Here is a 27,257-nt window from a genome sequence, read left to right as displayed (position 1 = left end):
GTCAAAGAGATACAAGTATCTCTTGTAGGACTTCTCTGGGAGACAACTCAGGTGAGAGTTAATGCAGAGGGTCTGCTGGTTAACTGTCTAGGTATCTATTTCTTAGGAAATCCTATATAAATAATTGAGATTTACTGATCTAGGTTTGAAGGTCCCTGCAAAAATGGGCTACAGAGATAAATAAGTAAATTTTTTAAATAAGTATAAAACACAGCAGAAATGGTAGAAGGGTGTAGGTTCAGTAGTCAATATTGCATTTTTTTAAGGCAGATGTGGCCAGCAAATAGACTACTCCAGGAGATCATAAGCATTTATTAATCTAGCAAGTTTCAAGAAACCAGTAAGAGCTTGATATTATTTAAATATTATTATTATTTAGGGCATAAGAACTTAAAATAGTAATTCTTGCAGTTAATTCGAATACAATGGCTGGTATTCTAATGGTCTAGAAAAATTAAGAGATCAGAATATTCTGTTGCCCACAAATCATAGTCAAACTTCAATAGCTCCAAAATGTCTACTTATTGATATTTTACATAACAAAAACAAAAAACCTGATTTACTTAAGTCAGCCTTTAATAGTTCTAATACATTCTTTTATTTTTCCAATTCCTCATTTCACTATCATTAATGGCCTGACAGTATAAATCCAGTTTCAGCACAGTGTTTCACCTAACTTACTAAATTTGTTCATTAAAAGTCCCTAACAGGTATTTCAAAGAAGCTGATTTTTTTTCCTGAAACATTTACTTTCTTCTAATAATGTTCTGTATGCTTTGGTTCTCTCATATTTAACGAGGAATCATAATTACTGTTTTAATGATTTTCCATCTAAATAACAAATCCTTAAATATAAGGAATGTACTTAGCTAAAATTAAAATATTTAAACGTAAAAATTTTATAAGAAGTAGAATTTTTTAGAAAGAAGTAAAGTTTAGTAACTGGAGGAAACAAAATGAAGAAAATGTACATAGAATCTATCCTAAAATATTTTCTAAAATTTGGGGGAGAATATTGTATTTGCAAAGTAATGGACTTTCCACTTTTCTTATGGCATTTTCATGCAATGTTTTAAAAAGAATATGCTCTGAAGTGATATGCAGCCAGCTGACAGGAAAAAGTGAGATACTTATAAATTCATTTTAGCATTCTAGCTGCCAAACGATCGAAGACATAATGATTACATTTTGGAAACGAATATAATTGTACATGTTCCAAATAGTCAAGCAAAAAATTCAAATTAGATACTAGCATCCAATCTGAACTCTTTCTTTAATTGAGTTTTCTTAGTCATTTGTCTGAGTTCATGTTTTATATGAGAGACAGGAAAAGAAGGTAAGAAAACAGATGCTGGTAGCTACACTAGAGATAACTATGTACCATTCTCCAAAATTGTATTATATTAGTATGTCCCAAAGTATGTTTTTCAAGTTTTAAGATTCAATGAAACTCTATCTAGGATGTATTCTGTGAAGAAGTTGTTTTCTGATCTGTCATAAATAAAAAATGATCTATAAATCTGACAAAGTTTGGTGTTTCTCAAATATAACTGAAATATGTATTTATTTGTCCAAATAATGGATCAGAATTTTAAAATTTAAATGCAGGAATACTGACAGGTGCTCATTTAGCACAGTCTCCTACAGACTTGAGATTCCACTGAGCCATTCAAGAGATTTTTAAAGAAAAATCCAAGTGCTTTACTTAAGACTAAAGCAAAACAGAGAAATGGATTTTCAACAATCCAAAATTCTTTATTTCATTTCAGGGTTCAGAGAAACTTAAGAAATACAGATATGTCTCTGTCTTATAATTGTGAAAATTAATGCTTTCTTTTCAGGACTTGTCAAAATAAACAGAAAGGTCAACACTGTCACATCTCAAGTGTAGAGTACATTAAGTAGAAGAGACACAATTTCTTTCTTGGGGAACTGGCTCATAATCCAGTGTCTCAGAAATGAAAGAATATGATACTTCCCCACAAAGCAGTCACTGTGGAAGGAATGGGGCAATGGAGCTGTAACTCAACAGGGATGTATATATTTCAATTCTGAGAAAAAATGCTGTCCTTGCTCCCCAGTTCTAAAGCAACTACACATATCTCTAAAAGTTAGAGGTGTGTGTATCTTTTGATTTCCAGCACTGATACTCAAATCATGAATGGTTTCATCCCATATAGCTCTTTCAGGTACACCCAGGCCTTGGGGAGTTCTGGTGTTAGAAAAGTATACCTAACTCCACAGTAAGTGCAGGCTTTTTAAAAATTTTGATAATCAAATACTACAGACTCATCAGCTCAATTAATAGCTTTCAGGATAATTTTAACAATAAATATTTAGTTTTATACCACCTTTACCCAAACCCCACAAATTTATAAAATAATAAAAAACTATACCCAAACAGAAGGTTTCTTTCAATTTTTTATATCTAAATGTCATAAGCTGAAAGCTGGACACTTGGGACACCCAGGGACTAAATAATATTTTACATCATAAAAAAGTTAAGAGATAAAAATGTAAGCCCATTAAAAAAAAGGATAATCAAAATAATTAATTAGTTTCACATACTAGATAGTATTTATATATATTCTCCTGTATTCTTCTATCTGGAGCAATTATGAAGCATAATACCTGGTGCCACAAATAAAGCTATTCCAACACAGTTAATGGTAATGGCATGTCTCCAGGAAAGCTGCTGTTTTAATCCACTGTTAAATTCAACATGGGCAGTGAAGTCAATAGACTAAAGATAGTTCAACCAAAAATTCAAAAAATTAAAAAAAAAACAAAAAACAAAAAACAAAAAACCACTGCATGATTAAAGCCTAAGATGGCACTGTTTATCAAGACCAATACACTTGGTATATCTTATGAAGACTTCGTATATCTTATGAAGAGTTGAGAGCAAAAGAGATGAAGAAGGACCTTGGGTATCTTCCCATAGGGATTGCTACACTGCCAATGGGCTAACTTTTATATTCTTTTCTAGGTGAATGGTGCCCCATAAGTTGTGCTATACAACTACTGAGTGGTGATACAAAGTACTCCTGCTTATAATGTTCACACACAGCATGTGTTGGATATGATGCACTAGATACCTCAAACAAAAACTGGAAAATTCAGTGCCACTCATATAAGTTCACTTATTTAACCAAAGATATCTATATACTGGTTTGAAAAGAAGTTATTTATAGTACAATAATTACTTGTAAATGTGAAAAAAAAAACCACTGTCTAAACAGGTGCCCCTGATAATCTAATTACCTGAGTATGTCCTGTAAGAAGATATAAGTCTCTCCCCCCAATTTTCACTTGTATGTCCTGGATCTGAATCTACAGAATGAGAAGAGACAGGAGAAAAGAAAAAAAGTACACGAAGGGAAATGCAGAATTCAACAAACCAACATTTTTCAAAAGATCACTAATCAATGATCTATCATTGTTTGTCCAAAAGATAACTTTTAAAGAAAAGCCAAAAGCACATTTAAAACACAGGTTTGGCTGAAGATTTCAGTTTGGCTAAGATTTCAGTTTTTTCAACTGGCATATTAAAGTTGAGAAAGTCAACCATGCAGTTTGCAATAATAGGTTATTATTGATGCTGCTTTGAGGCTATGTATTTTTTCATACTTTGAATATGATAAAAGAGGCAATATTCTATTACTGTTTTTCTGCTTAGAATTTGTCTTTAGAAAACCTGAATAAAGGACATGAATAAACCCTTTTTGTTCTATGAATGCCAAACTATTCAGAAGACAATGAACACTTTGGACAGCAGTATCACTCTAGACCACAGACCTTTCTATAAATTATATACATTTTGAGTGGTATGAATTACTGCACTGAGCACTACATAAGACCTCTTAGAGAGAAAGCAGCCTAATATCAGAACAAAGTTTATCAGCTAAGATAAGAATATGGAATTCTGCCTAACAATTTATGACAAGTAAAAATATTTCCAATTGACTTCTGGCAGTATGGCCAGAGCAGATACATTTACTTGTAAACAATATGCCATTTTAACACAATATTATTTTGCTCCTCATATACTCAACTTATTGACATATACTTTTCTTTCTGAAATCATTATTATAGATCTTATTCATGAGTTCAGTTAAGAATAAAGAAACAAGTGTTGGAAAAAAAAAAGAAACCATTTAGGAAATAAAACATAGTATTTGAAACTTTTAAAAATAAACCTGCAAGTTTAATAATGAGAAGGCTCACTCAACTGAAAGAAATGACTAATAAAATAATATTTAGGCCAATTCTAAGCCAAGTGGGTAAATGGATTCAAAGACAAGCCTTTCAATAAATGCTTCTATTTCAAAACTGAACACATTAAGTTAGCAACTAGAAAAATTCCATGATGAATATTTGATATTTTATTTTAAAGACAAGCAAAAATGGCCCCCATGTACCGCAAAGAAAAGAAAAAGCAGCAACCAGTTAAGTTGTGCCAACAAATCAAATTAAATGGGTTATTGAAAGCAGATATATTACTGTGACAGATTAAAGCACAATGGTTAAGGCACTTCTGGGTGGGTCAGTGGGTTGGGCCACTGCTCGGCTCAGGTTGTGATCCTAGGATCCTCAGATCAAGTCCCGCAAAAGGCTCCTTGCTCAGTGGGAGCCTGCTTCTCTCTCTGCCTCTACCTGCCACTCTGCCTGCTTGTTTTCTCTCTAATAAATAAAATCTTAAAAAAAAAAAAAAAAAAAAAGCACAATGGTTAAACTGAACTTTAAATTATATTCATAATATAGTGGTATAATAGTTTATTCAAATCTTCCTTTGGTAATAAATTAATCCACTCTGACTCCATACATATTTTGGCTTTTACTCAAATAAGTATGCTTATATTCGGTGCATCTGAATGACTATTCTACTAAGATTTAATTCAGGAGCTGAAGTAAAAGTTTCTGTGTATCTTGTCCCTTGATTTACCCACTTTTCCCTCTGCATTATACTGAGACCAGTACACCCTATGAGGTTTTTGTAAAACACTGAGTGCTAAGCAGAGCAATTCTCTCTCCCTGCTACATTCTCTGCAGCAAGGCAAGACAAATAATACTTGTATTTTAAAAGCCGTCTTTTTAATATTCTGTTTTAGGTTGCAAGAGAGTAAGAGAAAAAAAATCAAGAATGATTAAAAAGGTTTGCACTGTGTATCTGAAAAATTTTAAAGTAAAAGTTTTAAAGATGGGGGAGGAACAAGAGAAAATCTGTAATAAGTAATCTCCATGCAAATCATCAAAAGGTGATCATCCTTATTAAGCAAAGCACTGCTTTTATTTGCTACTTTAACGTAGTTACCAGAAAAATTATATTTGTTTCCTTTTTTAAAAAGTTCCTCTCTCCAAAATTGTCTGAGTTCTATTAAACAGGGTAAATCCTTCAATGACTTCAGGAAAACAGAACTTCTAAGACGGATGGCAGAGAAGATTTAGTTTAAAACATGTAAACAAGCTCCAGAACTGCCATCACGGACTTTGGAAACAGATCATTCTGTGCCTCTTTGGATTTTCTCATGCTGCATTCTCTATACATGCCGAAAGAAAAAAATTAGTAAGTAATTAAGTAATGCTTACAAAGAGAGAACAAGTATTTTTATAAAAAAGTGAAGGACATTTTATCTTTCTACTTATTTAAACATACAAACTAAAATGATGAAGTACCACTGATTTACCTCTGTAGAACACTGGATCTATCAAACCTAAAGAAAAGCATGTGCCCCCAATGGTATTTGAGGTTAAAGAATATTCATATAGCACTGGTGGCTTTGTACCACTATACATTATTTTGGAAAAAATCATAGAAATATTTAACCCTTAACCCTGTAACCCCACTCCTGAGAATGAATAAGAAAGAATTCAGGGTATAATAAAAATACAATCTGCAAAGATGCTCACGCTCACGATGGCACTTTTTGTAACAAAATAATCACAAATTTAGTTTGAAGGCCAAAATTGACTCTCACGGGTACTCTCAAGAAAGCTGTTTAGTATTTTCATATCAAGGGACTGTGGTTTCCCCTTGAATGCCATTAGACTAAAAAAGAAAAGAAGTATGATTTTTTTGATTGACAATGCAGAAATAAAGGTAACTCAGGTAGAAACATAAATAACTATTATAGATTAACAGTTTTCAGTTATTAACTACCATACTAAAAACTACATACAGTGTCAGTATTATGAGATGCCTACCCAATATTCATTCTCTCCTTCTTAACAGAAATACTTCAATTTTGATTAGGGTGACAATATGCCCAGCTGAAAGTAGTTAACCTTCCACACTCCCCTGCAACTCGGATAGCCTAACCAATGAGACACAGGCAGAAGAGTTCCTAGGGATGTTTCATCAATAAAAAGGCCAAGTCTCATTGGAAGAAAGATACTTTTTTCATTGGTCCTTCCTCTCCTACTTTCTTCCCAGGAAGAAGCAAAATATTTGTGTGACTATAAAGCAAAATATTAAGAAAAAAGCCCACGTACAAGTTCAGGCTGAGAGAGTAGAACAACAAAAACATCTCAGTCCCTGATGGCATTATTGAACTACTTATACCAACTCTGGACTGCTTATGCTTGGTAATGTAATCTAATTACATTAGATTTTAAAAATCCAATCTGTTTAAGCCAGTGTTAGTCAGTTTTCTGTTTTAATTAACATATCACAAACTGATTTTATATGTTATGTCACTTAAAGATCACAGTTCTCTTAAGATGGTGTCTCATGCACTTTATAGATGAGAAAATCAGAGTTATAAAGGGCTCAAATTTTTTGGCCAGGGCTAACAGGGAACTGTACAGGGACTCAACACTAGTCTGTCAGAGACTCCAAAGCCTCTGATATTAAACACTATGCTATAATTTACCTCTATTTTACCTATAATTAACTTACAAAAGCTAAAAGTGATAAAAAAAAAAGCTGTAGGTATAAGGAATAATTTGTCTTCTAGATAAACAGCTGCTTCCACAGGTGCAATAAGTCACTTTATATATTGGCCCCTTAACATTTCATGGGACAAAATTTATGGGAATTCTCTGATAAGATAGGACAACATGGGATAGATACTGAAATGACAATAAGCAGATATATTAGAGATTTGCTGAAATAAATAGTAGTAGTAGTAGTATGACAGTAGTATGATACAGCTGTAAGGATCCATGACATCAAATTATGCTCTAATTTTCCCCCAAATTTTGTCTAGTCAAGCAATTACTTTTTTTTTTTTTTACAGTGTTAACTTTTTAAAAAATAAGATTTACTTGAGCGGGGAGGGGGACAGGGAGAGGGAAAGGATCACAAGCAGACTCCATGCTGAGTGCACAGTCCAATTGGGGCTTGATCTCATGATCCTGAGACCATGACCTGAGCTGAAATCAAGAGTTGGAGGCTTAACCAAATGAGCTACCCAGGTGCCCCAGCAGTTATCTTTTAAAAAATTAGTAAATATTAAACAATTAAGAATTAGGAAGTTTAAGAAACACTAAGGGTATCTCAAAATAAAGACTATGAATTACTTATCCATTTGATGGCATTATTGCTGATTTTGGTAACGACTGAGCCTTCTTTGAATAGTGTGAGTATCTTTTAAAAAGAATGTGTTTTACAGAAATAATTATGCTCATTATTTTAAAAATTCAAGCCATACAAAAAAACAGAGAAAGTAAAAATGCTCCCAAATCCTGGAAATAAAATATTAACATCTAGTGAGCATTATTCCAAGCATCTCTCTAATATATATAAAAAAAAGGAACTGGCAGGGGTTGGGGGGGGAGCAATCAATTTACACACAAACAGAAAAATATATGTGTACTATTTAAAAATAAAAAGCTGAAAGATTTATCTTAATCCAACACAAGAGAAACTAGGGCACCTAGCTGGCTGCTCTTGATCTCAGAGTATGAATTCAAGCCCCACACTGGGCACAGAATTCACTTAAAAAAAGGAAACAAAGAAAAAAGGAAGGAAGGAAGGAAGAAATTAAAGAAACTGCTTCTCCGCTAAAAGAGATAACATATACTAAAATACAAACACATAAATTTATGAAAGAATTTTAAATAAAGATTAAAATTTTTAAGTAATTATTTTTAAAAATTATGTATTTCAGTTTTAGACAACATCAGTTATTCTCTGGCTATAAGAGATAATATGAGTAGCAATGCTAACATTTTCTCCTTATTCCCAATTCCCTACCTCTTTTATTTAACCTAAGTCAGGGTTTATATTCAATATTTACATTTTTGTTCTGGGCTCATAATACACCCACTAGATTTAGGCTTAGTTCTACAGTGACACAGTCTTTTAAACAATCTTATCTTTCAAGATGTATGTTAATATATGCCCTGGTATACATAAATACAAATAGAAATATACAAAATATGAGTCTTAATGCAATCAAACAGTACATATTATTTCATAACTTATTTTTAAATTCTGTATGCTAAGAACATCTTTCCATTTCATGTATTGTTGTATAAGGTTATTCTTAAGAGTAAAAATTGTATTTCTTCACTGGATTTACCATAACTGAACAAACTATTACCTAATACTATTTTCCTGGGTTTATTTTTGCCATTATAAATGAAATAGAAATAAATGCACACAAAGATAATTTCCACTGTCATCAATTACTTATATAGGTTAAATCCCAAAACAGAGAAAAAGTCAAATGTTAGCAAACTTTAGTTTTGGATAAATGTTTTCATATTTACCTCCAACAAAATATTCCTAGTATTTAGACCAACTAAAGTAAGTTCCTATTTCTGGCCAGTGACCATCTGGTACTATTTAGGCCAACAATTTTGTCAGGTGTTATATATTGTATTTCTTTACTATGGATAAATTTTTGAGACATATTTCTTTGCCAAGAGTAATTCTGTTGTTTTCAACTACTTGCTTTTATCTTTTTTTCATTCTCTCATTGTTTTCTCTTCACATTTCAGAGACCTTTAAATACTATATATATTCAGAAACAAGGATTCTCATATATGTTGTAAATATTTCCCCCTTTATATCTTTATAATTTAAAATAATCATTTAAAATATAGTACATTTTATAAAAAAGATCAATGTCAAATGCTGGGCTTAGTGCTATAATTATCTTTCATATGGAAAATACCACTTGATGGTTACTTTGGATTCTACATTATTTTTTTAATTATGAAAATAAGACAGATGGATTGTAAATAAGACATTTTGCTTTGGGCCCGGGGAAATCCTTATTAATGCTCTGAGGTAGAGGGGTGTGTGTGTGTGTGTGTGTGTGCGCGCGCGCAAGCAAATCTAAAGCCTACATCTACTTTTTATGAAAAGTTATAAATTTAGCCTACCAAAAATATGTTTAAATCTACTAAAATCTTGTTTAGTGTTAGCATACAACTTTTCCAAAAGATATGTAAGAGTTTGTTACGAAACAACCTTAATGAGAGAGAGCTGCAACATTCTGCTACATTCAAGTAGTGGAAAAATTGTAGCAGGGAAAAAGTATATAATCTGTTAATAAAATATGTATTAGATTAGGTTTATTCAGTGCTTAAACTTTGTGCCTTCCTAAATAACATTTTCTCCTTTATTTTACAATAAACAAAAGACAAATTATCTAGCTGATCTGATAACAAGGTTCTTATGGGAAGTTTATTATTTTGAAATCTTATCTACTTCTAAAAATGTATTAACATTCTTTGAATTTATCTAAATCCCTTCTTCAATTACTAGTAGAAATATCACTGTCCCTGGAAAACAAAACCTGGTTAATGCAAGTACTTTAAAAATGACAGACAAAAGGACTTCCAGGGAGAAAATGCGAGAAAAGTTAAATCCTATCTATCTAAAGGCACATTATACATCTTCTCAATAAGTGATCAACTAATTGTTTGAGAATACTGCTTAAGGATAAAGCGTCACTCTTCAGGAAAAAAGAATGAATCTCTAGACATCAGTGTAACTTAAAATGAGCAAAGCACAAAATATCTTAATCACTGCAAAAAAGAACAATTTTAAGGATTAAAAATGCCATGCTTAAGAAAAATTTCTAATTCAAGCTAAGAGAGACAACAAAATACACAAGAGGAGGCCTACCTAATTAAAAGCTTATGATAAAAATTAAGGACTTTCTAAAGCTATATTAGCATAGGGCACTTCAAACGTCTTTACAGTATTTTCAGATTCCAGAGTCAAGATCATTTCCATACTGATGATTAAGATGGCTAGGAAAGTATAAGTAGAATAAAATCTTTGTACATAAATTCAGATTAGGATGCTTTTTGTGAGTGAAGCTAAAACATTCTTAAAAACAGTTCACTGTTAGTACTTCATGCAAAGGATAAAACAATAATGATAAATACGTAACAAACACTGAAGTTTATATTAGTTTCAAGAAATGATTAGTTCAAGGTACAACACAATCTAGTGATTTAGTAAATAGTGATAATGACATTTTAATCTATTGTGAACAACTGGGACTGACTAATGTCAAGGATCATTCCTGACATATGAGAGTTTTGAGGAAAAAAAGTACCGTGAATTGGGCTCAGGAGGTAAATCTTAGTGATTTTTTTTCAGGGTGGGGGAAGGCACATTTTGGATTCACTTCTGAAGCTAAAATGCTTACACTGCTTTCTCTGGTGGGTTCAATAGTATGTCCACAAAAATTCAACATTTTTGCAGCTCTAACATATCCTATGCTATCACAGTAAATCTTCATCACTGAAATGCTCCCCAGGAAATTAAGTTCTGAAAGTGGTAAGAGATCTGTAACAAAGCTGAGAGTAAGTAAAGAAGCAAACTGTTGTTATCTGATTAGTAATCATGTTTGGGTGAGAAATTTATCAATTTCTGCCCCAAAATGGTGTATCTGACATACTGAAATATCAGTATTTCTCTATAAAATGGGTGCAAAAAGAATGTTATGAAGAAAATCATAGGAAAAGAATGATTCAGATTTTGCCAGAGAACAACAAATTATTCTACCTGTGTCTGAATCTCGTTCTTCATTTCTTGATGGGCTAATGGTAAAAGGAAGTTTACGTTTCATGGATGATTTCTCTTTCATCTCCTTGCCCACATCACTTCGGTCAATTTTTGGAGTTTTACTATATGATGCAATCTTGTCTTTACTCTATTAAAAATCAAATATGAATAATGTTGTAACAATATCAGCTAAGCAATACAGTATTAAAACATTTATGAAGAAAATTTTCAAATATATACAAAAGTAGAGATGTATTATAAACCACTGTCTTCAAGGTATTCAAGACCCAGTAGCAACAAATTCAACATTAATTAACTTGTCTCACACTTCCCCTGCTTTTACTTAAAGACAGAATTTTAAAATAACAAAAAAAACACTAAATATCTTGAATATAATAAAATATCTTGAATATAATAAAACTCTAAGTGTAATATAGATGTTATCATCAATGAACAAATACATAAATATGAAAAAGCAATTCTGGATATAATTAAACATATTGTGCTTTGTTAATATCCTGTGCCTACCCATTCAGGTGAGTATCCTACCTTCACAGTCTACAACCATTATCAAGTTCACATTTATAATCCAAATATTTGACATGGCACTCACATATAAACTGGGCTATAATGACTCCTTTGTGAAAAACCTGCTAGATACTAAGAACTAAGCCATATCACCATAGCAGGAGAGCTTAAAAGAATAGTGATATGGGTGGCTCAGTCAGTTAAGCATCTGCCTTCGGCTCAGGTCATGATCCTGGGGTCCTAGGATCAAGTTCTGCTTGGCGGGCAGGGAGTCAGCTCTTCCTCTACCCCTCCCCTCTGCTTGTTCTCTATCTTTCAAATAATAAAATAATATTTTAGTGATATGATAATAAATGATATAGTAATAACAGAGACTCTCAGAAGCCAATTGCAAGTAGACTCAGATTGCAGAAGATACCAGCTCTCAACCCAAGACAGAAAATAAAGGAAGAAGGGGTAGACAAGGCATAAAAATTTTAACAGTGCTCTTTTTAAAAGTCAAATTTAATCAATAAAATCAAACCCCCAGGGGCGTTACTAAAAAGTTATCAAAAAATACTGTATTTGGGGCACCTGCGTGGCTCAGTGGCTAAAAGCCTCTGCCTTCAGCTCAGGTCATGATCTCAGGGTCCTGGGATCGAGCCCCACATCGAGCCCCAGCAGAGAGCCCGCTTCCTCCTCTCTCTGCCTGCCTCTCTGCCTACTTGTGATCTCTCTCTGTCAAATAAATAAATAAAATCTTTAAAAAAAAATACTGTATTCAATTTTATACCACCAAAAATTCAAGAGGTCTGGAAAATAGACTCTCTTGGAAAACATACATTACTAAATATTGGCTCATGAAAGAAACAGAAAACCTCAACAGACCAATGATCACAGAAGACCGTAACTCCATAGCTAAAAATTCTAAGTTTAAAAAAGGTACCTAACCCAGAAGATTTTAAGAGAGATTTAAAAAAATTCAAGGGACAGATATTTCACATGTCATGTAGATAATACTACAGTATGAAGGTATGATAAGAAGCAACAATCCATCTTATAAGTCTGAAATAAAACTGATACCAAAGGGAATATAAGGCAGAAATTATAAAATAAACACAAACACAAAATATCCCAAATAAACTGTCAAATCAGATTAATGTCTTAGAATTTAGAAAGATAACAGATTATAATTAAGCAGGGTTCACCCAAAGAATATAAGAATAGTTCATTATTAGAGAATCACTTAAGACAATTTACTGTATCAGAAGATTTTAACTATACAATGATCTTAACAGGTGACAAAAATAGCATTTTGACAGAGTCTACATTCATTTTTGATAAATCTATTAGCAAAATCACGAAGAGAACGTGACTTCCTTATATCTTAACTGGTAAAGATTATTGAAGAATAACAGACTCGTATTATTTATTTCTCAGTTATAAAGTTAAACCTCTTGAGCTATTTTTCCACTTCAGCCAATGGTATCGAGTTTCACATGCATGTGAAAGTTTATACAGTTGTTTTATTTTTTTTTTTTTAAGATTTTATTTATTTATTTGACAGAGAGAGATCACAGTAGACAGAGAGGCAGGCAGAGAGAGAGAGAGAGGGAAGCAGGCTCCCTGCTGAGCAGAGAGCCTGATGTGGGACTCGATCCTAGGACCCTGAGATCATGACCTGAGCCGAAGGCAGCAGCTTAATCCACTGAGCCACCCAGGTGCCCCTATACAGTTGTTTTAAAATGCAGGTTTTATTATCACTCAGGTACAGTGAAGCCAACAGATAAGGTGAACACTGCTACTGAAAAGACAGTTTGTTAATCACAGTTCTCAAGAAGAAGGGACATGCCACACTACACAGGGCCACAAAGTGTAGCACCAAGGTGGGTTGGGAGGCAGGAGGAGAGAAGAGAAACATGGGGAAAAGCTTTTATTGTGGTTTCCTCAGGAAAGAAAAGGCAAGGCAGAGTAAGTGGCTCAGGACTGGCTATTCTGAGTAATGGCAGCAATTTCTGGGCTATGGGCGCTATTTCTCTTACCTATCTGGTACCCAGCTCCAGTGTGATTTATTTTGTTAGGGCAGGGGGACAGTGGCCCAGAGTGGGAGAGCTGGACACAGATGGTAGCTGGGTTTGGGCTCTGGTTGGTTTGCATATGAAATGCTTATCATAAGAGAGTTGTTCACTATCTTTGGGAACTGGCTAGCCCTGGAAGTAGCAGTCCCCCCTGAGTCAGGAGGCCCCAGATGTCAAAACATCAGAAATAAAGAGGCATGATTAATACAAAGATTAACCAAAAAAATTCCAGAGACTTGCCTTAGAAATAGGAGTCTTTGTTATTAATAAAACAATCTAAGAAAAACATGAAGATATCCCTTTTCCCTTGCACCTATGTAAGTAAAGATACTGTTCCGAGCCATAGAACAGGCTAAAAGAAACCAATTTGATAACGTGTTAAGTGAAAAATGTTCACACGAACATACTGATCATACTCTCCTCTGCAATATGATTAGTGTGAATATTTGTAACTGCTACCAACCAGTTCTGTTCTATGTAAAATAAAAATTAATCCTCAGAATTATTACTTGAACAAAGGTTTTCATGAGACTCTTCAACACTTTAAAAATTAGTTTTCTGTTCTGGGGAAAGAAACTTCGAAAATAAATAATTATGTCCAATTGTCTTAAAATTTTTATATTACCAAATGGTATTAATACTCTATCAGTCCAGGACCAAATCACTGGCACATTTTTCTTCCATATCCATGACACAGAAAAGTCTAGGAGCCTTAGATCATTTTAAAATATTTTAAGTCTTTTTTATTTATGTTAATGCTATTCTTTCAGTAACATACAACAGTTACCATACACAGTAATGAAATCAATGTAAACATCTGGGGCCCAATATACATTAATAAAAGAACACTGACAACAAAAATCAATGGTTAAGATGAGAATGACCTTTTGTCACTTCTACTGTTAGACAATATACTGGTAGCTTTTACCAACTCAGTAAGATAGACAAAAGAAGAGGTAAAAATTTACCGCTTAAGAAAAAAATAGAAAACAGAAAACTCTTGAAGGACACAACCCAAAATATGAAGAGCCATCTGTAGGTAATGGCATTACTTGTGTGTTAGAATTCTCCATGGCTCTCTTGCATATCTTACAAAGAGGCACTAACTCCCTCTGTTCTGGACTATCCTTTCCAGAACATCTATGTGGAGAACAGCCTTGGAAGGCAGTCTCTCCCCTTGCAGCAAAGGGCAGATCTGTTTACTCTTTTGTATAACAAATAATTTCTCCCTTTAGGGGGAGTAAGTCAGACAGACTTACCATCCCTTATAAAAGATTTGAGGTTCTCCTTTCCTGTGCTGCAAACATCTGCAATCCGCGCCCACACCCCGCCCCATATCTGTAGTTGTCACCTGACTCTGCATCCCCTTGTGGGAAATAGGGCTCTGGTTACAGGCACAACTGCTGATAGATAGCTACTGCTATTGTTATGAGAAATTAACTTTCTTTAATAGCCCATTCAAAAGTCTGGTATCTCCTGCCAGCATCCATGAAACTGATTAGGATAGGGTACAATACAATCTCAGATTCTTGATGGTTTTTCACAAGGCATTTTCTATTTTCATTATTCTTCTACGTATTTTCTAGTTTTTCTACATGTATTATATTACTTGATAGTAAAATAAAAATTTCTCTATTATCACTTAGATATAAAATAATGAAGGTCTGAATTACATTGATGAAAAAGACAGCTATTTAGCAGATTAAATGATTAATATCCACACTTCATGAATTTAACCTAAATTTTAGATTTTCATAGAAGGTTTTATCAAAGACTTTTTTTTAACAAATTATAAATACTAACTTAGAGCTGAAAACAGTACAAAATAATTTCTAAACTAAATCAATGGGAAAAATGTCACAGATTAGCACTGAATGGATACAATACTTGAAGAACTATGAGCAGACATTTCTGAAGAACTCCTATTGTGATATTTAATGAGGTAATGAAAACATCTTAAATTAAATGTATATTGCTATACAATGTGATTTTACTTTAAATTATGCTATACTTAAGTGCATTTAAGAAATTAAATCTTGGGGCACCTAGGTGGCTCAGTGGGTTAAGCCACTTCCTTCGGCTCAGGTCGAGATCTCAGGTCCTGGGATCAAATCCCACATCGGGCTCTCTGCTCAGCAGGGAGCCTGCTTTCCTCTCTCTCTCTGCCTGCCTCTCTGCCTACTTGTGACCTCTGTTAATAAATAAATGAAATCTTAAAAAAAAAAAAAAAAAAGAAATTAAATCTTGGTTCAGGTTATTTTATTAAGTTAGGATCTCATAACAGCAATAGTTTGTGTCATATTAAACTGTAAATAAGGTTTCTATCAGAACTGTATATTCATATCCAAAACTGTATGGAAGAAAAAATTCAGAAGCTTGAGGCTGGCTTCAAGGCCACTCACTCACTAAGTTAAGTATCTATTTAAAACTGAAAAAAATCACTTTCAATTTCCAAGTCAAGCTGCCAAGTCAAGCTGCTCAGAAATTCAAGTTCAAGCTGCTCAGAAATCCTAAAACATGGCAATGAGCAATACCATGCACATTGCTTCAGAAGAGTTTCTGACCCTTACCCAAATAAACAAGTATGTGATCTTGAAAAAGTACTGAGTGACTGAACAGAGAGATTGAGAAGTTACATATATCACTTTGAGTAAGCCAAAAATTAATAAATGAAAAACCTAATAGTCTGTATTATTCTTCCCATTTACTGTATAAATCTAATGATTAATAAGAATTCTTAACTTACCAAAGCAATGCTTTTAATAGAAGTATGTTAGTGAAAAGTGTTTTTTGCTAGCTGTTTCTACACTTTTATAAAAACAATGCTTAGCCATTACTGTAGATTTAGTGGCAGCTTTCAAAAGATACATAAAGAGTACCTAGGAAGAATAAAAGTTTTAACAAGTTCAGCCATATAAATTCAACCCCCAAAATGATATCAAGCAGTCAGGATGCAATTTCACAAATGCAACCTTTACTATATTCAAACATATAGAATTAAAAGTTCTAACTGTCTCCTCAAATCTAGCACTGCATTCTGTCCCTACAACTCTACTGAAATTACTTTTACCAAGCAAAGTCATTTTTAGGTATCTCAACTGAAAATCCAATGTCCTCACCCTTCCTGTTAACCTTTGTGCAATGTGGCATACAGACTCCCTTAGCTATTCTTCTCTGCTTAGCCTCTCCTGATTCTCTCTGTCCTCATCTCCTGTCTCTTGATGACTCTTAAAGGATTTGAATTCCTCCGGGTATATCTCCTCCATTTTCACTCCACTCTCTTTGGATGACATCTCTATAATGATACGGTTACTTTTCTACCAATCCTCATATATTTATCTCCAATGAGCTGTTTTGAGTCTGGATTTATATAGAACTGCCTATTAATACTTCCAGTTGGATGTGCCAGTGGCCAACCCAACAAGTACAAACCAAACATTATTTTCAAAACAAGCCATTTCCTTTCTTGGATTCTTTCTCAGGGAATGATAATTCAATCAACCTCAGGGTGGACACAGATTACTCCTTCTACATACTCAAGTTTAATTTATTCAGCATCTTTTAGATCTGCCAACTTCTACCCCCATAGCCACTGTCCACACTGCCTTTGCTTGGATTTTTAAAGTAACACTAACTGCTCTCTACCATGGCCCTTCCCTTTTGACTCAATGGCTACAGAACAAATTTCAAGTTCCTTGGCAAGACACATAAGGCCATAATGAAGGCCCCTGTCTAATGTTCATTTCCTACAATCCATCATCCACAGGCTACATCCTAATTTTATATATACTACTGTAATGTTAAGATTCATGTTTTTTTTACATCTTGGACTGTCCCTCTGCTTCTACATTCCTGCTGGCCACATATTCATCCATCCTTGAGAAAGCATATTATCTTTTCTATTGTGAAACCATCCCTGAACTCTCTACAGCTGACTGCTTCTCTCCTTTTTGTCCCATCATTGTACACTCAATACTTCCATTTTGTCCCATCATTGTATACTCAGTACTTCCATTAATGTGCTTCATAAAATGGTAGACCAATTCTCAAAGTATGGTACCTGAGACCATCTCAGAGGATCTGCAAGGTCAGAAATATGCTCACAATAATTCTAAGCTGTTGCTGCACCTTGGTCATTCTCTCAAGAATACATAATAGAGTTTTCTAGAGCCTACATGACAAGTGATATCTAAATACATTGCATGCAGAAGCAGATGAGAATTTGGTAGGCTTCTGTTAAATCAGACATTAATAGCCATGTGCAAAACAAAGGACACTTCTAATATTTCTTGTTTTGAAATATATTGTTGTTTTCCATAAAAATAAATGTGTGTAAATATAATAGTTTTACTGCTTTTTAAAACCAGTTAATATACATTTAATTTTTTCTCAGTTCAAATTTCTGATATTGTAAATATCTTTTTTTTTTAATTTTTTCAAAGATTTTATTTATTTGACACAGAGAGAGAGATCACAAGTGGGCAAAAAGGTAGGCAGAGAGGGAAGGGGAAGCAGGCTCCCTGCCAAACAGAGAGCCCGATGTGGGGTTCAATCCCAGGACCCTGAGAACTATAACCTGAGCCGAAGGCAAGAGGCTTAACCCACTGAGCCACCCAGGCGCCCCTCATATTACAAATATCAACAGATATACCCACATATAAAAAAGCTTTTGGGAATTATTTCCTCCCAAATTTTATTTATTTGAGAGAAAGAGACAGAGAGAGCACAAGCAGGGGGTGAGGCAGAGAGAGAGGGAGAAACAGGCTCCCCCATGAGCTGGGAAGCCAATGTGGGACTCAATCGCAGGAGCTGGAAATCATGACCTGAGCAAAAGGCAGAGGCTTATCATCTGAGCCACCCAGGCACCCCATTTTGGGATCTTTGATTATGCTGAAGGGGTCCTGAGGGCAAAACATTTCAGACAAACAGAAAGAGTACAGTTAAGAGTCTTCATAAAGATTTAAATCATGCCTTAACCACCTTTTGTTTTATTCTTACGGTCATAAAAGAGTACATAACACACTAGGAATCCCATGTAAGGTTTGTTAGATAACACTAATAATGAAATCATTCTGCTTAAGATTTGTCACATCTGGTGCATTAAAATACATTTGGGGAAACCTATCTATGGTGGAGTGAAGATCCTGGCAACTTACCTCCCCAAGAAACAACTATAAATCTAGACAATTGTCAAAAACAACCACTTCAAGTCTCTAGAAATTGAAAAAAGCAAACAAATTGAGAAGCATTTTTCCCCTCAAGAATAACAGCTTAACTATGGATAAGAACAGTGAGTGTCTGGTATTCTTGCCTGGGGAATGCTTTCATTCCCTGGCTGATGCTTAGCTTGCATGAAGTGCTACTAGGGTGGGGTTGGCAATGAAAACCAGCATCTATGCTGCAAGAGACTGTAACTTGAATTGGTATAGAAAGCCAAAAGCCCACACCTAGCTACACTGTTTATAAAAATAGCAAACAGGGTAGGTAACAACTGGAAGGGGCACAACACGTAATCCTATTAGCCTAAAGTTGTAATCTATATATCCCTCACTGACTGGGAGACTGTGTGTACAAGCAGAGGCACTAACTGCTTGGGAGGGCCCAAGTTCTCTACATATCCTTGAATGCACACAAGCAAAGGGAAGACCTGGATGAGCCCAACAGGAAGTAAATGCCAGGGCAGATTTCAAAAATGCCTGAACACGGGCACCAATGTGGCTCAATCAGTTAAGTGTTTGCCTTTGGCTCAGGTCTTGATCCCAGGGTCCTGGGATCGAGCCCTGCACTGGGTTCATTGCTCAGTTGGGAGCCTGCTTCTCCCTTGCCCTCTGCCTGCTGCTCTGCCTCTTTGTGCTCCATCAAATAAATAAATAAAATCTTAAAACAAAACAAAACAAAAATGCCTGAATAATAAATGCACTCCCTAACACACAGGCAAGTCTGCCAGTAGAAGGTGGAAGTCTTACTGGCTCCTGGTATTTGAGTACAACCTCTGACAAATAAATTGCTGCTGACTAAGCTACACAGACACAGGGTTACCCTGTGTCTGTGTAGACACAAACAAGACTGAAAAAGAAAAAGAAAAAAAATGGATGCCAGTGGTTGAGACAAATACTGCAGATAAATTCCTAACACTTTGTTATAAATAAATTAAAAAACTCAGCAACAGTTACAACTTTCAGGTGGGAAATAATGAGAACCAGAATTGCAGAAGTGCTACAGTATATGACCTAAATTGTCCAGTTTTCAATAAAAATTAAGACATACAAAAAACCAAGGATGAAAGTATTTAGTAGAAATTCTCTAAGCCCAAAAACTAGATTTGACAGTTACTCTAAAGAAATAAAACATTTTATGACAAAAATGACTTATCAAATAAAAAATGCTAATGAAGAAAAATTACAAGAAGTGCCAAATGGAAATACTGGATTTGAAAAGCAGTGAATGAAAATGTATTAGAAATGTTCAAAAGCAGGGGGGCCTGGGTGGCTCAGTGGATTAAGCCTCTGCCTTTGGCTCAGGTCATAATCTCAGGGTCCTGGGATCGAGCCCCACATCAGGCTCTCAGGGAGCCTGCTCCCCCACCCCGCCTGCCTCTCGTGATCTCTGTCAAATAAATAAATAAAATCTTAAAAAAAAAAAAAAAAAAAAGAAAGAAATGTTTAAAAGCAGATGTGAGATGGAAAAGAAAAAAAATCAGTAAATTAAATACTCCAAATTTCATGAAAACTAATTTACAGATCTAAGTAGCTCAAGAAACCCCAAACAGAATAAATACAGAGGAATCCGAAGCATGTGACAGTCAAAGAGAGAGACACAATGAAAAAAAAAAATCATCTTCACAAGGGTATCTTCAAAATAGCTGACTTAGTACAAACAGTTAAAGCAAGAAAGTAGGGAGATATTCATTTTCTTTAAAAAAGTCAACTAATGGGGTGCCTGGGTGGCTCAGTGGGTTAAAGCCTCTGCCTTTGGCTCAGGTCATGATCCCAGGGTCCTGGGATGGAGCCCAACATCGGGCTCTCTGCTCAGCAGGGAGCCTGCTTCCTCCTCTCTCTCTCTGCCTGCCTCTCTGCCTACTTGTGATCTCTGTCTGCCAAATAAATAAATAAAATCTTTTTTTTAAAAAAAAAAAGTCAACTAAGAAATCTATATCCAAAAAAACTGCCCTTTGAGAAGTCACCAAAGACCACAATTCTGTAAGTCAATTTGTATGAAACATCCAGAATAGGCAATTCCACAAAGACAGAAAGTAGATTAGTGACTGCCTTGGCCTGTGCTAGTTGGGAGATGAATGAAGAGTGACTGCTGGTGGATAGATGGGGGTTTCTTTTTTGGGTGAAAATGTGTTAAAATCAATAGTAGAGATAAATGCACAACTCTGTAAATATACTAAAGACTATGAATTGTACACTTTAAATAAGTAAATCATATGCTATGTGAATTTTATCTCAATAAAGCTGTTTTTAAAATACAGCAAAACCAAGATATTCCTAGAGCAATGAAGACTGAGAAATCTAATCATGGCTAAAGATCTGTCTTATAGTAAATACTGAAATTCTAAGAGACTGGAAGGAATTAACAACCAGACAGTAACTTGAGTCTAAAAGAAGAAGAAATTAAGAGTGACCAAACTGGTAAATTGGTAGGCAAAGAGAACTGTACGAATACATACATCTTACTTCTTTAAAAGACTGAATAAAACTGTACCAATCTATTTTGGGGTTGATAACAAATGTTGTTGAATCTACAGATAAAAACACCAAAAAGGGGGAGGAAATGGAGCTGTACAGGAACAAAGCTGCTATATTTTACTAGAAGTCAGTCAATATTAATTCAGTTAGATGCATAATATAATCCAGAGAGCAACCTCTTAAGATTACAATTCAAGAGATCAGAAATTTAATAAGTTTAAGAAGTCAGAAATTTACATAGTACACTGAAAAATATTTAGAATAAAAAAAGGCAGCATAGATCAGAGAGAAACAAGAAAAGAATACGAAACAAAAGAACACAGAGAAAAATGGCAGATATAAAACCAACCCTATAAATAATTATATTAAATGTAAATGGATCATTTTAATCAAAGGCAGAGATTACCAGTACAATCAGGCAAGAAAAAAAAAAAGTATTTATACTGGAAAAGAAGTAAAATTATCTTTATATGGAGAAGACATGATCCCATCTGTAGAAAATCCTAAGGAATCCACAAACTTTTAGAACCAATAAATGAATTCAATAAGGTCACAGAATACAAAAATCACTATATAAAAATCAACTGTATTTCTTACACTAGCAATGAAAAATCCATGAAGAAATTAACTAAAACAGCATCCAAAAGAGTATAACACTAATAATTTAACAAAAGAAGTACAAGAAAGATTTATACACTAAAAACTATAAAGTATTGCTCAGAGAAACTGAAGATCTTAATAAACAGAGATATTCTGAGGTGATGCACTGGAAGGCATACTGTTAAGATGTCAATACTATCCAAACTGATCTATTCAATAAAATCCCTATAAAAATCCCAGTAGGTTTTTTGTAGAAACTGACAAGCTAATCCTAAAATTTGCCTGGAAATGTAAAGGACCCTGAATAGCCAAAACAGTTTTTGAAAACAACAAAGTCTGTATACTTAAAATTCCTGACTTTGAAAGTAGATATGGGATTGTCTGGGAGTTGGTGTGGAAATAGGGACTGAACGCAAATGGGCATGAGGATCATTTAGCAAACTGGACTGTGATGATGGCTGTACAGCTTTATAAATTTACTAAAAATCACTGGATTATACACTAAATGATTGAATTTCAAGGGTATATAAATTATACCTCAAAAAAGTGATTAAAAAAAAGATTTTTGTACAAATGTTCATCACAGCTGTATTCTTACTTGCCAAAAACCGGAAACATTTCAGATGTCCTTCAATAAGAAAATGACTTAGGGGGAAAAAGACTTAAAAGAAAAAACAAAAAACAAAAAAGGAAAATCCAAAGATAATGTATAAAATTAACTAGATAAAGGAGAGTGATACCAGTTAGGAGACAACTGCAAAATCTAAATGAAGGTTTTGAGGGTCTAAATTAAATAGGAATGAAGAAGGATAGACGTAGAAAGAATCACGGTCATTGGCAATGACTAATAATAAACAACAAAAACTATTAACATTTACTAAGCATATAGTATGTAACAAGTATTACATTAGGCACCATACTTAATGCCATTTCACTGTCACAACAGTTCTCTGAAGTATGTGTCCTCCAATACAGAGAGACACGGAGGCTGGAAAAGTTACGTAAATTTATCCAAGGTTAACACATGGAAATTGGAATTGCAACTGTATATGTGTTTTTTGCTACTGGGGGTCAGGAGGTGGAGAAAGAAATGCCAAATGATTGTGAGGTCTTGGATTTTTTTTTTTTCCCACACTATTTCAATGATTATTTAAGTAAATATGCCACATTAGTAACTGTGTTATCTCAGCAAATGAAAGACAACCTTTTTCTTAGGAATCCAATTTAATTCTCAAGGTTTTAGATAAATGGTTTGGATTTATCTGGCATCCAACTGCTTTTTATTTTATGGGTAATTACTAAAAATACTAAATGGGGAGTTTATCCCAATTTCAAAAGAGTCAACACATCTTTAGTATAATCATATACCTTTCTTCCGTATGGTTTTTCTACCATATTGCTGTCACTGTCAGAATTTTCACTCTGAACTGGTTTTGTGAACCCAGATTTGGGCATCTTATAGCTGTTCAGCTAGCTTCTTCTTTTATCAGTCTTCTCATCCTGGATCTGTAAAGAATGGATATATAAGAGTTATTTGTATATATACACAATGAAACCTACTTAAAGGTATATACCACGATTAATGCAATTTGTTACTCTGTGTCTCTGTAAGTCCTGGCCTAAATTAAGTTGTCATTTAAGAATTTGAGCATCAAATTAAAGTCCACTCAGCTTGTCTCTGAAAAGAAGAGAAATACTTTTAGATTTTTTCCCACCTTCTCTAAACTAATATCTAATATGCAGTTTTCCAAGGAACAACAATTAGTAGAAGTGAAAGCAGTAACAAAGGGTTAATAATTTCAGCCTGTTTCTAGAGGTAGAAGGTTGTAGCAGATTCTCTGGTAGTTCTGCATTGCTCTGGAATTTAGTTCTAAAGACCCAACGAAGAATCTGATAGGTTTGATTGCAATTTTATAATATCTAATTTCTTTTTAAATTAACTTAAATTTTGAAACCATTCCTACTTAAAATTCCTGGAGTGTTTATTCTTCACTCAACTCCCAGACATTCCTAGGCAGTTAGTCATTTTATCAACCTATTCATTTGCTTAATGTTTATCATACTGTAATTATCTTGTCATATACCATTTTCTTTCTAATTTGATCAATCTTCTGTTTCCTGTTCTGCAGCAGGTCAAGAGCCTTCTTAGAAGTTTATGCTTACATACAAGCTTACATTTGAAATGCAAAAAAATTCCAAGAAGGGAGTTTTACATACAAAAAAGGAAGCTATGAGACTAGACCAGTGTTGCTAATGACCCATCAGCTACATGTGGCCGCTGAAAGTTAAATTAACTAAAATTAAAGTAACTGCTGTCCAATACAGACATATATTTATTTCTACTATGACAGAGAGCTCTACTGCACAGCACTGGGACAGACTGAAGTTGCTGGCCAACAGGAGCATTACTTAGACCACAACATTAAGCAGAATGACTGTTAAGTCTAATTTTTAATTATTTCATGCAATAAATTTCCTATAGATGGATATTACAGGTCTAAGTAAGCTAAGTTCTAGCATCTATGTGAATTATTAAAACCCAGACACCTTGAACAGAGGATTAATAACATCTTCTGTGTTCTTCAAATTGTTCTACGGTGCTTTAAAATGTTTGATTTCAATAGGCGAAACAAACCCCAAAATCCCTTAAATGAATGACTTAACTTGTACATTATCAAAACTATTAGATTATCAAAACTATTTGTAAATTATCACAACTATTAAATTATCAAAACTATTTCAGATTAAATTAATCTGAAAACAGCCAAATTAGAATACATTCCAACAAAAAAAAAACTGCCAGAATTCAAATAGTTAAAATCTTTCATTTATAGAGGAAGAAATAAACTTGAATATAGAAATCTTTTTGATACTACACACATGATGCACAGTTTACCTTGGGATCATTCAACTGTTTCAACTATAACCATTTAAACAGAATCATTTAAACATAGCATCACCCTCAAATCTAGCCTTGTGTAAAGCTTACAGAGTTACGGTTATGAGTCATACATAAACAGAAAAATTCTGACTCAAAAATAGAATGGATATGCATAATATCAACAGGCATTAGTCTAGGTGAAACTATAAAGATAAAGCATTATCTCCTTTGTAGATCAAGCAAAGCAAGTTACTGGTGAATTTAGTACTGTCTTGAGTATTTTTAAGAAAATTATACATAGCAATAATATTCTATTAATGGACTGTATGTCAGAAAAAGCTTATATTGTCTTTCAATAACTTTATTTGGAAAACCTCAGAACAATCAAAATCAAAATTAGATTCTAAAAATATTACTTTGATCCATAAATATTAAACATTTAATATACATTTAGGTTCTGAGCCCATGCTATATAATGTAACTGCTGGAGCAACAAATATACAAATGATACACAAATGATAATCAAAATCACATCAGGGAAACAAAAACCGAATACCTTAAAATATACAAATAACCAAAAAGAAGGCAGGAAAATAAAACTGAGGAAAGAAAAACAGAAGGAACAAACAAAACAATGGTAGACCTATCCAAACAAACCAAAAATGATATGAAATGCAAATGAACTAAACACACGAATTTAAAAAGAATGTCAGACTGTATACCTGAAACTACTGTAACACTGTATGTTAACTGAGCTAGAATTAAATAGATAGACAGACAGAAAATTGAAAAGAAAAAAAAAAGGAGACTATCAGAAGGAAAGGGGGAAATGGCCATACTATAAGCTATTTACAAGAGACTTACTTCACATGTATAATACAGGTGGGTTAAAAGTAAAAGAATGGAAAAATTATATGCCATGCAAGCACTAATCAAAGGAAAGCTAGAGTAACTACATTAATATTAGACAAAACAGATCTCAGAGCAAAGGGTAATTTTACATATTACACCCTGATAAAAGATCAGTTCACTAAATGTGTATGCAACTAGCAACAGAGCTTCAAAATACAGGAAGCAAAAACTGACCAAACTGACAGGAGAAATAGACAAATTCATAATTATAGTTGAAAGCTTCAACTACTCTCAATAAGACAGAAAATCAAAATGCATAAAAAAGAACTGAAAAATGCTATCAATTCAAGTCAATTGGATCTAACTGACCTTTGTACAAAAATCTGCCCAGTAACAGGAAAATATTCATTCTCAAGGGCACACATAATATTCACCAAGATAGGCCATGTCATGGTCAAAAACAAACATTAATAAATTTAAAATAATTGGGGCGCATGGGTGGCTCAGTCAGCTAACTGCCGGACTCTTAACCTCAGCTCAGGTCTTAATCTTAGGGTTGAGAGTTCAAGCTTTATGTTGGGCTTCATGATGTGTCCAGAGCCTACTTAGACACAAACAAACTACAGATCAATATAAAAGCTCATGATCATTTACCAAAAAATCTTTAATGTATAAAAAGGACAATCCACCATGACAAGTGGGATTTATCCCAGTAACTGAAGGTCAGCTTATTGTGTGAAAATCAATCTATGCAATTCACTCTGTTAACAGACTAAAAGCGGAAAAAAAAAAACCCCAAAACAAAAAAAGATAGTCTCAACAGATACAGAAAAAGCATCTGATAAAAGTTAATACTTATCAATGGCAAACAACTCCCAGTAAAAGAGTAGAACTTGAGGGGCGCCTGGGTGGCTCAGTGGGTTAAACCCTCTGCCTTTGGCTCAGGTCATGATCCCAGGGTCCTGGGATCGAGCCCCACATCTGGCTCTCTGCTCAGCGGGGAGCCGGCTCTCCCCCCACCCCGTGCCCCCCCACCCCCCCCTACCACCCGCCTGCTCTCCGCCTGCTTGTGATCTCTGTCTGTCAAATAAATAAATAAAATCTTTGGGGGGTGGGGAGGAAAAGAGGAGAACTTGAATGCTTTGTCTCCTAAGATCAACAATGAGGCAAGAATGTACACTCTCATCACACCTCATTATCTTTTCCCCCCTGGCTTTACTGAGGTATAACTGATAAACACCATATATATCTAAGGTGTAAAATGTGTAACTTTCTATATCTATACATACATACATACATACATATATATGTGTGTGTATATACATATATATATAAAACGATTACCACAATCAAGCTAATTAAAACATTCATATCACATAATTAACGTTTATCTATGTGTGTATAGTAAGAGCACAGAAGTCTATACTCTTAGAAAATTTCAAATATAATACATTATTAACTATAGTCAGCATGCTGTACATCTCCCGATTGCCTCCAATCCCCAGCAACGACCATTCTACTCTTTGCTTCTGTGAGTTCATTTTTAGATTCCACACGTAAGTGAGATCATGCAGTATTTATTTTTCTGTCTCTGGCTTATCTCACTTAATGTAATGTCCTCCAAGTTCATCCATGTTGGCTCATATGGAAGGACTTCCTTTTTTCAATGGCAG

At 34.2% G+C, this 27,257-nt stretch overlaps 1 protein-coding gene across 17 annotated transcripts in view; it reads right to left on the bottom strand.

The window, feature by feature from the left end:
* Positions 1-27,257, bottom strand: part of ANKRD12 (ankyrin repeat domain 12) — a 123,019-nt gene that overhangs the window by 68,426 nt on the left and 27,336 nt on the right. For 9 of the 17 annotated variants that reach the window (XM_082697328.1, XM_082697330.1, XM_082697332.1 and 6 more), the window contains 3 exons: positions 23,220-23,357; positions 10,973-11,120; positions 3,265-3,333 (listed from right to left, as the gene is read on the bottom strand). Coding sequence is in view for 10 of the 17 variants with exons in the window: in XM_082697330.1 (XP_082553456.1) it covers positions 3,265-3,333; positions 10,973-11,120; positions 23,220-23,306 (304 nt within the window). In the remaining 7 variants the exon portion in view is untranslated. The remainder of the gene's footprint in view (positions 1-3,264; positions 3,334-10,972; positions 11,121-23,219; positions 23,358-27,257) is intronic. The other 8 variants (XM_082697325.1, XM_082697336.1, XM_082697324.1 and 5 more) reach the window with 2 other exon arrangements.

Source organism: Mustela nivalis, assembly GCF_964662115.1.
Source record: "Mustela nivalis genome assembly, chromosome: 14".
NCBI classification, from domain to species: Eukaryota; Metazoa; Chordata; class Mammalia; order Carnivora; family Mustelidae; genus Mustela; species Mustela nivalis.
This window is presented reverse-complemented; position numbering and strand designations above follow the sequence as displayed.